This window comes from Onychostruthus taczanowskii, unplaced genomic scaffold (assembly GCF_017590055.1).
Source record: "Onychostruthus taczanowskii isolate IOZ18803 unplaced genomic scaffold, ASM1759005v1 scaffold115, whole genome shotgun sequence".
NCBI lineage: Eukaryota > Metazoa > Chordata > Aves > Passeriformes > Passeridae > Onychostruthus > Onychostruthus taczanowskii.
Window position 1 is genome coordinate 1051321 of NW_024498183.1, and position 13048 is coordinate 1064368.

The window sequence follows — 13048 nt, forward strand, 5'->3', positions numbered from 1 at the left end:
ACTCATCACAGCTCCTTATTGACAAGAACTCAGATGTTTTTTAATCCAAGCTTGATCACATTGCATCTTTTTTGAATTGTGGTATTGATTCAGTACACTTTAGGAATTTTTATCTCTATTAAAAGATTATGGAATTTTCAGATATAGCAAACAACGTTCCAAGTTTAAAAAGTCTACGTTCATATTCACATTCTCAAATTTTAGCTTATTGATTTATATTATTTTGAGATATACAGAAGGATACTCAAAAACATTATTTTTTCCATTTAATAGGATTTGATGCACCACTTTGCTCCATTATTCTTCTGATGCATACTAGCAACCTCTTTTTGCAGAAACCCAGTGATACAGAAAAAAGATGGTGTGCATTATTTACATCTTCAGAGTAATGATGAAATAAAAAAGTCTGCCATAGACAATGCTTAGAACACTGAAAAAATTCTCACTTTTCAGATAAAATATGAATACCAACTAAACAGCTCCATGATTTGAGAGCTCTGGAAGCACAGCAGAACTCATTGTCCCCATCAACATCCCTAATGCACTTATGTATTTCTAAAGACCAGTAACACAAAAAAATACAAATACATCTCAAAGAAGATTGCTTGTAGAAGAATTAGGGAGCATTTCCTCTTTTGATGAAAGCAGGGCTCAGAGAGGAGGTTGAGAAAAGCATATGGCCAAATACACCAGTATCCACTGAGAACATGTTTTGCTTCGAAGATTTTAGCAGCAGCAATAATAATCAACTTGAAGGACAGTCTAACTAAATTAGGGGGAGTAGTAATAAAAGCCTTGGTATCTCATAAAGCTTAAACACAGAAAAGTACAAGTCAAAGAAATTGACAAAGCCATCAGGGTACAATAGGCACATGAAAAACAAGAGGATAAATTTTTAGTTAAAGTTTAACAGGGCAAAGCAAATTTTCCTTTACTGTTTGGTAACTGGGAAGAAACAACAGACCCAGCTATGAAGATTTAACACTGGACCTTACAGATACTTTACAGATAACATGTTATAAACTTCTACACAAGGAATTCTTGAACCCTACTTTTGCAAGAGTTATTTCGGTTTTTCTATTTTCAAAGCCTTTGACAACATATCAACAAGTCTATCAGCTCTTAATATACATGTATTTTTTTGCCTGACTTGCCCTGCCTCTGAGATCTGCTTTGATGATTCTCACCTTCAGTTTCTCTACATTGTTTCCCAAAAAGGAGGAATTGTTTGGGATTTCGGGACATTCAGACTGCTACTCAAGCCAAGCCATCAAATCCCCTCAAATTTCTGGGAAAATGCATTATCACTGGCAAATAGGAAAAGGCTAATTTATGCCTAACACAATACACAGTCTCCTTGCACATCAATTTTCTCAAAGCTTACTAGTCTTTTTTTTTTAAATACAGAGAAAAACTAAAATATTTCTTTGCTAATGCTTATTTTGCTGCAAATCTAATGAAACACATGGATTGTACTAGTCAGATAATTGTGCAGAGAAAATAAAATAATTAGCAAATTCTATATATGATCATGTCTTCTAATAATATTTTACTGTGTAATTTTACAGTTATAATAGAGAGAGAACAATTATTGGGAGCCTAATGCCAGCTGATACCACCTCCTTCCACCACATAACATTCATAGTATCTGACTGCATCTTAAACAAGTAGCTGATCGCGTCAAATCACTAGTACTCAGTGGCTTAAAGAAGATACCAAAACATTTCAAGCCTGAGTTAAATCAAATGCTAAAAATGGAATAGGAACTGAAATAGAGAAACAGATTAAAGTAGTTTGGACAGATTGTTGGCAGCTACTCATGCCCTGAAGATAAACTTTTATCTGGCCGTATGTGCAAAACTTAACTCTAGTCATTTATCATTCTCTATAGCAATAGATTTTCGAAGCATTTTAGTTTCCAGACAGGTAGGTTTTACACCAATTGTTTTCTAAACATAATAGAAAATTCCAGAATGGGTGACAAATGCAACTCCTTCAGCCTTATTATTCTGAAGTGGCTGGTTTTATGAAGAAATAAAAAGTGACATTAGCTGCACAATAGAATTCCAAACTGACATTTTCTCCTGTGGTTTGATTTTTAAATATCTGAATTTCCAGACCAGGCTGGGGCCCAGACAATCAAGTTATTTGTAGAACTCTTACTCCTAACTGTCCAGAATAAATAGACAGTATCACCTTTATTATATTCTTCCTTGCAGTGAGTTTGGAGTTTCATTCTTTGACATAAATGTTCTACTAATATTTGCTTTTTAATACCTAGAAAACTAGATATTTTAAACAAGTAAAACGTATTTGGTAGCACAGTGCTCTCTTTTTGTATAGAAATGCTTAAGAACTCATCATTTTCAAAAAATGTCTTTAATGAGCAGACTTTGTTTGGTAGACGCTGGTGTATGCCTTTACTGGTTAACTCACAGCTCCTTCCAACAGAAAATCAACTTGCATGAGTGATTATTTAAGTCTGCACTTGCATTGCAGAGTTTATGCAAGTTAAATGGTTGGCATTTAAAATAAAAATCACATTTGAGAGTTATATTGCTACAGAAATGAATTGCTACAAAGCCTCAAAATAAAAATTATTTTCCTGTTTTATTCCCACATTTTACTTATACCATTGTTGTTAAAGTAATTACAAGTAAAGAATCCTGAAAACTCTTAACTACAAATTTTAATGCAAGGGAGATGACTCTTTTTGCTACAATTCTAAAAAGTATAAATATGTTTGTAATGAATAATTTATGCCTGAGTAAATGTACAATTTTAAAATAATTTCATTAGTGGGATTCAAAACACTGATCTATCCAATGGGAAATGTCCAGGGGGACCTTGACGGGCCGGAGAAATGGGCTGATGAGCAAGCACCAGAACAATGTAACAGTGGCCTGAAAAATACTGCATGCAGCAACTGTGCAACTTGTATTACCTTGGAAAGAATTAAATGTTCTTCACAAAGGACTGTAAGACTTTTTAAATGATTTTCCATTTCCCTACTGCTTGCATTGCACAGCTGTAGTGGTGGACAGTGTTTTGCAATGTCCACACCACTAAGTTATTATGTACTGGATTTACGGACAAACAGCACCAAAACTGGTTTATGATAAAAATGTTTGCATGAGAGTATGCTTGACAGCAGTGGAACTGATCAGCCACTGGGAGCTGCTCTCTCCAGAGTACCACCTCTACAATAAAAAAAAAAACAAAAAAACTTAAAAACAAGCCAAAACAAAAACTTATTTTGTCAATTTAGTAGCTGTTGAGAAATCTAAAGCAGCTGAGATATTAAAATAAATTTGTCACTTTAGTTTTCCAGACATCTACATCTACATCTTTTTTATGAGCTTTTACAGGTTTGTTAAAAGAGAAATATTTTAATGCAGTACTCTCTCTTGAAAAAAAAAAAAAATTACTACTTTTCCAGAAGTAGTGGCTGTTACTCTACATGAAATCAAGTGTCTACCAAAAAATTTAACTCTATGCAGAAGACATGTGCTAGGTTCAAATACTATGATCAGGAACGCTGAAGCAGACCAGGAAAACCACTTCCTGTTCACCCTCTGGAAGTTCAGTTTCACCAGAAAAGGCTAAAGAGAAAATCCAGTTCTACTTTTCATACCATCACAAAGCACTGTCTGTGACAAAGAGGACCTTGGGAACAATCAGAAGGGTTTGACTAAGATTAAGCAATTCTTCCCCCTATAAAAAGCAACTAAGGAAAGTCAATATCCTACTAGCAGTGTGATTAGTCTGTCATAGGCCTAAGTAGTTAGCAGGAATACAGAAACAACCTTTTGCAGTCCTAGTGTCTATGGAGCATATCACAATACCTAAAGCTTTTTACCCCTTTGCTATTCCAGCTGCAGACGTAGGAAATTAGTTCCTTTAGCTGTAATTCCATGCACAATGCTATTCTTCCATGCCATCTTTCTCCCAGTAACTTTTGACTTGTGGACAATTTCAATCTAGTACGACATCACAATGATCTCAAAATTATGAAGTTGCCTGAGTTTTTGTGAAACAAGAGAGGATGAAAGAGCCATATGAACAAAAGAAAAGCCAAGCTGCTAACTCCAACAGTTATCTGTTTCAGGACCTAGCAAAAATTGATAGCTAAAATCAACATTTGCTTAGCTCAGAACTAGCCACTGCATTTGCCAGCTTTTCACCGTGAATAATAAGAATCTGGAATTATTAGAGGCATGTAAATAGAAGGCTTGTCTGGAAAAAAAATAAGCTTCATTCATTCTTTTTTGACACTTTGTAGTCACCCTATAAAGTTTGCATTCTTCTCAGAATTTCACATTTGAAAGTAGAAAGAGTACAACTATTCCAGAAACACTGAGTCTTATAGTCACATGCACCAGATTTTCAGGCAGGACCAGACCCATGCTCAGAGCATGTGTTACCATAGGAATACCTGACCCGGATCAGAAGCCAGTCACTGCACCAAGGCACAGCCAATGTGGAGTGCAAGGACTGTAGCTCAGAGAAGGAAAGAGTTTATCTTTAACATTTTTCTTGTGTTTTACACACACAGTATCTTTGATACTCTCATAATAAAGTTATTAACACATGCTTCAGTTGGCAGCTTCTGTGGACAATTATAAAGTTATATGATGATCTCTGGAATGCCCTGTCTAGCTTTTGATTTTTGATTGAGATGGCATATAGACAAATTAAATGCAGAGAACATGCTAAACAAATTAAAAATTATCCTGAAAGTCTTGTTAAGGGCCACTTAAGATCTAGTTTAATTTCAGCAAGGGACTTTTGTGTTGGTGTAACAGAGATCTTGTCTAAATTTGGATAACAGCTTTACACTAAGGTAAACGGTTGATTTTGGCATGCTGCCTGCTTATACAGAAAATGAAAACAACATTTAAACCATCTTTTGCAGCCAGCTCAGCATGAACATTTCCTTTCATTTGGTGGAAGGCTGATAAATGGGACAAATCACCCAAATCGCTTGTCGCTTCTGCCATATATAATGAGTAAAATCAAGATTCAGTTACAGATAATCCCCTCCTACCTTTACAAATACATAGAACTCCAAAATATTACTCCATAAGCTTCTCATGCCTAATTTCTTAAAATTATTTTTATTTATTTTGGAAGTCAATGAAAATCTTTTGGAAACCTCTGTTATACAGGGAGCCAGACAGCAGCAAAGAATTCACATTTGAGCAATGATTTCCACCTGCTCCATCCCCCTGGGGAGTAATCCTAACTGAAAATATGAACAGCATTCTAGCTGCCTCCATCCATGAAAGAGAGGAAGATGAATGTTACAGACTGCCACATGAACACAAAAGAAAGTCCCACCAATATGAGCCTTTAGACAATAACTTCTGTAAAGTCTGATTACTAAACATAGGAAACTTAGAAATTAGACACAGGCACACAATTGACATCAAGTTATTATATCAGATCTTTGAAGAGATCATTCTACTGAAAAGACAATGCGTTTGATAAAGAAAGGGAAAAATACATCTAATAAGAAATTAGTTTTATCAAGATAAGCTTGATATCCCAGAATGCAGCTTCTGCTATGCAGTGTTAAAAGTATCCTAGAAAACTGAAAAAATGCATTGAGGGGTAAGTTTCTGGATGAACTTTGTAAGCTGCCTATTTATAACTCAAATTGCTTCTTTTTTTGAGTGATGATGTAGGATACTGCAGTGCTGCAGACTACATTAATGTGTAATGCAAATATTGAAGCTGGAAAATTGTACTTTACCTCAAAATAAGCTTACAGGGAGGTTTGGATTTTGAGATTAATTCAAACCCTCTAAAGAGTTCATTACTCTTTAGAGATTTACAGTAAGAAGCTATAGTTAAACTGCTTTATTACACAGAAGATAAAATTACATATAGAACATAAAACCATACAAAAACTATTTCACAAAGTACTTACAAGTTTCAACTATAAATTAAAGCATAAATCAGTCAAAACTGCAACATCAGGGAGAAACAATTACAGATGTAAGTGTTCACTCTTTAGTCAAAAAACAATTACTGCCATATGCTTGAAGTTTTGAAAATTATTTTTGTGTGGTTTTGCTGTCTTTTTTTTGTTTTTGAAGAAGTGCAGTATCAATAAAACTAGTTAACCTGTTGCTACTGTTAAGTAGTTAACAGAAAATTAGGCTTTTTAATAGATTGGAGTTCTAAAAGGGAATAAAAAGAAATTCCCTGTATCCTGAACCAGAGGGTAGTTAACAAAAATGGAGCTTATATAAGACCACTAGAAGACTTTGTCACTCCAGGCCAGTTATAGATGCCCACTGCATTGAATCAGCATTAACAAGACACAGTAACTATACAGAAATTTATTCTTTTAGCAAATATATAGCTCTACTGGAGTTCCGTAGGCTATCAGAAGTATTTTTGTCTTCTCTTTCAAATGATCTCTACAAATTTAGGCTTTTATCTGAAATATATGATAGAACTCCAGTGCCACAGTGAAATACTATGTGCCACTAATACAGGGCTTACCAATATCACAGCTATTAGCTTTGTGAAATTTAGTACTCTCTGACAAATACCAGACAGTTCTTCAGGATCTGAAGAAAAATGGTAATATAAAGGAGGAAAACTCATTTGAGTTATACACAGGGGCATCCAGTAGTAATTTCTAAACTTTACAAAACAGCTATAATTTATGGGGTTCCTACAAAGGAGATATTTGTTTTTCAAAGATTAAGAGTATTCACCTATCACCATGTGAAGAGAAATGGAGCTAAGAAGCAGCACTTTCTCTCATGCAAGAAAATTCATGGGTTTTTAGCTTTTTTTTTGACTGACCAAAAAGGCAATAATATTTTGAAGTAAAAGAAACCCAAAAATTTATTTAAGAAGTTGTAATAAATTTTCCAAAAATAATTACTTTAAACACATATTAGTAGGTTCAGATTTGAGTTCTTTCAAATTTAATAACAAACACAATCAGATGACATTTAAATGTATGTTGCAAGACAATGTCCAGTTGCAAATCACGTCAAAATGTGAAAATAATGTCAAATCATACTGATCAAAGGCAGTCTTATAATTTTGCTAAATATTTTTAGCAATTTTAATATTTAAACCTTTTGTTAAAACAGCTCATAAAACCATTCACTTAGAGAAACATATCTATAGAAGTCTCATGTTCACAGTAAGATTACTCTTGGTTTACAGTTCAAGCATAATGTGTTTGTCACATATGGACTCTCTCTCTTCTGTGATGAAGGTAGAGCTCCATCAATCTATTTAACCATTTCAAACTGGCCACAATGTACAATCTAAAATTCTACCACAACCACAAACTTATCATGTAACCAATGTGAATTGTGAAAACGTACCTGTTTTTTCTGAGGTTCTCAGAAACACCATGTCAGATGGGATTCGTTGATTCTGAGAGAAGAAGAAAGAAAAAAGGTATATTTTTTGTAAGTACGAAAAAAGTGAATTCCAATCAAAAGTCCAGTAAGATCTATCACCAAAAGGTCACACTTGGATTGAAACTCAATTAAAATAGGATTTCTCACAGTACTTTACATTCAGCATTTGCAATTCAGAAATCAATATTTTCGAAAAATTATACCATAAGCAAACAACAGCTAATCCTTTCAGATGTTCTTTATAAGTGAATCATAAATACCTGAAGAACAGATTAACATTTTCTTCACTGAAAACAGTACTTCAAGTATATAAATAAGTAATCAAAATATCTTAAAACAGTTTCACTGAGCAAAACTCTGACTTCAGTTAGCACACATAATAGAAAAAAAAAGGTAAATTTAAAATATCTATGTTGGCACTCAAGTTGCAAATGTTAGGTATACCAAGCATTCTTCTCTCTTCCAATACACACAGACACACACAGGGGAAATAGAAACTTAGGGAACAGCATTTTCCTATTCCTCATACGTAAAATGAACAGAATTTCTTCCTCACTAAGACACAGAATCATACGCACAGTCAGATGTACCTGTTCTATCATTTCCCTTTCCAGCACAGAACTGCCTGCATCAAGTTTTCAATTATTTGTTGATCACAGAAAAGCCAATCTAAGCTTTCACAGGTTAAACAAAATGAACAATACCAACCTCCCACACACATGGTATCTGCTACATGACCACCCAAATCCTCAGCTCTCTTTCCACTTGTTCCCAAGGCATCTACCAGCACCAGTTACACATGGCCAACACAGGGTTTAGGAATGAAACACCAGAGAAAGCAAAAATAACCAACATATCAAAATTTGCAAGACACAGGACTGGAAAGGAAAAAAAAAAGGTTTTCCATTAATCCAAAGAAACCTTCCCAAAATCAGCATGCCACCACAACAGTGCCATTTAAAATAGCACTGTGATCTGAAGAGATCTGCCACAGTCAGCTGCCAGACTATGTGTTATATGGGCTTAGCTTCCAAAATATCATGATGCAAGCTCTCTGAATCTCTGGGACACCAATACTTCTCACCATTCCCTGTAACATACTCTCAGCAACACCAGTTTATAAATAGGACTGGAAGCAATTGTAACTGTATTCTCCATGGGAAGTTCAGTAAAGAGGGGCCATAAAGGGCTACAGAGAGGGCTTCTATCATAAGCAAAGATGAAGCTTGAAAAATGAGGAAGTTGGGAAACACTAAAACATAGATGCATGTTTTAGTTTACCTGAAAATTCTACATAGGTAGCAAAAAACCCTCTGCATAACTTAAAATGATGCATTTTCATCCATTAATATTTCCTGATTTGCAGCATTTCCCATTGTAACTCTTCATGCTTTTACAAATTGAGTTCACTTGCTTATATGCCAAAAGTATGCACCTTAAAGAGGCTGTTCATCTGTAACTAGTACAGCATTTCTTTAATAATAAGCAAATCTTATAATGCAAGATTTATAAGAGCTAATAATTAAGGATATAGTGAAATTTATTATCCACCATGAGCAGCGATTCAAGTTGGCATATCTCATTCAAATTTGGAAAAAAAATGGAGAAAAAAATATTATCCTTAAATAAAAAAAAAATATTATCCTTATATTATTCTGCACCTATTAGAAGGAAAAAAAGAGAAAAAGGAGAAGGGAACTTCAAAATAATTCTGTCCTTAAATGACAATAACAATTAAACAGATATCCAGTCTTAATATAGATTAGCTATACATTTTTGCAGCTCTCCTGACAGCTCTGACATAAATCCATTACACAAGTTTCAGGTTACTGACTTCATGCCTACAAACTTCCAATTACTTGTAAACAAGCTAAAACACTTTACCAAAATCCAAAAATTTTGCAAAAATAACTGTTAAATGATCTAATACTGAATTAAATAAAAGTTCTGGTAATACAAAGGAGGTACCTACAAGTCACTACCAATTTCCACAGAGGACACATTTCAGTTCATATTGAGTGAATGAAACATTAGCCTGGCACAGAGTATCCAAGATTCAGATACTTTATGCCTGGCAAAACTGGGCAGAATCATAGCATATCTGAAGTTGGAAGGGACCCATAAGGATCACAATTCCCTGCTGCTTTAAGGACTATCTATAACTAAATCATTTGACTAAGAGCATCATCCAACTCAAACAGGTTTGGTGCCATGAGCACTTCTCTGGGAATCCTGTTCCAGTGACTGTCCAGCCTCTCAGTGACAAGCCTTTTCCCAGAATTTTCCCTAACACAGCTTCATTCATAGAATCATAGAATGGTGTGGGTTGGAAGGGACCTTAAACATCACCTTGTTCCAACCCTCTGCCATGGCCAGGAACACCTTTCACTAGACCAGGTTGGTCAAAGCCCCATCCAGCCTGCCCTTTAACTCTTCTAGAGACAGGGAAAACACAGCTTCTCTGGGCCATCTGCTCCACTGTCTCACCACCCTCACAGTAAAGAATTTCTGGCTACTATCTAATCTGTATCTACCCTTTTCCAGTTTAAAGCCATTACTCCTTGCACTGTCACTGCATACCATTGTGATTCAATTTCCTTGTGTCCTGATGCTGATCACCAGAGGGTGATCAGCCACTCCTCCCCATCTGCCCCCCAATAAGAAAGTTATAGACTGTGATCAAATTAGTTATGTGAATATTTTCTCATTTTAATACAAAAAGTAAATATTGATTTTTTTCTTTCTTTTGTGTTCTCTCTTGCTCATTTTTCTTTCCTGTAAAATAATGAAACCTTTTCTGCATAAATGTATCTGAATGTATCCTACCATGTAGGGAAGGCTAGAGACTGACTTGTCTTTAAAGTATTTTAAATTGACATCTTGTTTTATTATCAGGTTTTTCATAATGTGGAAGTGGGCAGAAAGACACTACAGGAGTACTAGGTACCAAAAACACTGTCACTATTATTGCTGACTCTGAAGAGGAAAGATATCTCTGCAGATACATACCTAGTCACTATAAAAGTGTGACTACATAGAAACAGATGGCAAGTATGCTACAAAATCTTTAACATCTCATTATGGAGAAAATTAAATTCTGTTGTACATTGTCACAATCAAACAGCAGCAGTATGTCAATCACGTTAGCCCTCTCATGTCATATTTATCAAAGTAGAACAAGCTAAAACGACAACAGATACAACTTCAAGCATCCAGAAACCCATGAAAAAACTACATAATCTCAATTACCATGGAGATTATACCAGAAATGCTTATTAACATATCCTGAAATTTGAATATATAAGTAATGAAAATTACTTGAATACAATGTTTTTCTTAAATCTGGGCAGAATCAGAGATCCAGAGAAGGGGAGCTTCCATTTATCTCAGTGTTTGCAGGCTTCCAGATTCAGTCCTAGAGATCTAGCTACAGCCAGCCAATGGTCAATACAAGGCAAGTGCTTTCCCAGCTCCAGGGTTCCCCTAAGTAACTATGCCATCCAGGAATACCAGCCAGACTGGTAAACAAAAAACCCATAAAGACATCTATACTTTCCTGCAACACAAGCTACAATACTCACTTAAAAATACTCTTCCATAGCTTTCAAATTACTTTTATATTTTTCTCATGTTATTATCAAGAAATTGTTATTTACATAAAATTTCCTGTTCCCTAGTCAGTCTTCCAATTCCCCTCAATTGTGCATAGCTACAGACCCTTGCAATTCTGCATTTATTGTCCTTCCTTCTCCATGCATGCAACGAACCATGTACTTCTGTCATTAACTGAAATACTCCCACTTGCTTCGGAGTTATAAATAGAACAGGCACTTCCCAGTTGTCTTCCTGGATCTGCATGCTGTGAAATACTGCATGTTAGCATTAGCTGCAATCCTTGCAAGTACAGGATTCATTTCACTTTACACACAATATTAAGGAAAAATTGTGTACCTTACAACTCCAAGAAAAGCTCTCAAGGTTTGAGGAAAAAGCATTACTGTTCTCATGCTTTAAATCACTATTATGTGTTGTTATTGTTAAATGTTGTCCCATAAATGTGTAGTTATTATTATTAACTAAATATGTTGAGTTTATGCCCTCCTCACATCTCCAAAATGTACTCCAAACAGTCAATAATGTACAATGTCTAAATAACAATATCTGAACTCAACAACTCATCCATTCAACTGTCTTATTTAGGAACACTTTGCACATCTGTGCTTCTACTGGAAACTAAAAATGTATCTCAACACAAGCCAAGGAGAACATCCAGAAGTAGCATGGCTGCTCAAGGCATTTTTCAGCTAACAGATATGAATGTCTTGGAGCTTTTAAAATTAGGCAATGTTTTCATCTGTTCAGGCTTCGTCCTGCCTAGAAATAGTGCTATATGAAATTTTCAATTGGAACAATAGATTTATTACTTAAAACTAAACCACTTTAAGCACATTACAGTCACTTAAGAAATACTTTGAAATTAATTAGGACTATTAAAAAAAAAGACAATCACAGTATTTGAAAAGTTTAAATCTAGAAAAGCCTTTCACTTAAGTTGTTAGTATTTGTGATGCAGTTACTAGTTAACATATGGATCTTCAGCTCAAATGAGTCATTAATTTCACTGCAGATGCTGTTGATGCATCTACCAGTCAAATACAATGTTAACTTGTTTCTCTGCCATTAGAGTGAGCAATTGAACATTTCACTCCTGACTGGTTCTTTGGCGTAAGAGTCATACTCTGAAATTGAAAACTGCTTGCTCCAACAAAATACACTCCTCAACAGAACCAGAAGACATTTAATTTCATTAGCCTGAAAGCAGCCCCAGCCAGGTCAAAAGGAAAAAAGACAGCTCTGCGGGGCAGTAGGGAGCTTGAAGCTGAAATACTACATTCAAACGATTATATGCATCTTACTGATAATACCTGACTAAAATCTTCAACAAAAAGCCCATTAATCATTATTTCTCTAAATCCTTAAACATGGCTTTTTCATTAGAAATTTCAGGTACTCACAACATATGAGCTCTAAGCTACTGCAAATACTGCAAATTCTGTAAACTTCATACATGACAGAATGATCCCCGAAGTAACTCCAGTTTTCTAAATTCTAGTATAATCCAACAGACAGATGGATCACCGTGAATTTCAGGGAAGACAGACTACCTAAGTAGCCATCAGAGTCTAAAATACACTCTAAAATAATTAATTCCAGGTTTAGAGTTCAAGAAGAACCAGAAAACTTCCCTAATAAAAATCAAAGCAAATATCTCAGTCTCCTAGAAGTTCTGGAATAGACAGAAGCAAGCATGTGCAAGCCAATTCCACCTGCACTCTGAAGTAACAAGGTATAAAGCAAAACAGATGTGAAGGTCAGACGTACCAGTGCCTTTCTTGCACAGCCTAGTACTTGCTGCTCACATGGGCCCAAAAAGATATAAGGTACACAGAGTGGACAAAAAAGAACAGGAAAAAAAGCAAGAAATGGTGAAAACTACATAAAAATTTTAAGCTGAGAGCAGCAAGTCATATGAGACCTGGGTGCATTGTTTTTTTCTTTGAACTAGAAGAAATAGAAATGAAGGAAACAGAAGTTTTCCAAACCAAACAGAAATAGATACAAGCTTCAATTTTAGGTGCCTCCTTCCAGAA

The 13048-nt window shown here is 35.1% G+C and overlaps 1 protein-coding gene across 2 annotated transcripts in view; it reads right to left on the minus strand.

Annotated features, from left to right (window-relative positions):
- Positions 1–13048, minus strand: part of ATP9B (ATPase phospholipid transporting 9B (putative)) — a 155101-nt gene that overhangs the window by 99330 nt on the left and 42723 nt on the right. For both annotated transcript variants that reach the window (XM_041427466.1, XM_041427465.1), the window contains exon 7: positions 7359–7410. In XM_041427466.1, the coding sequence (XP_041283400.1) occupies positions 7359–7410 (52 nt within the window). The remainder of the gene's footprint in view (positions 1–7358; positions 7411–13048) is intronic.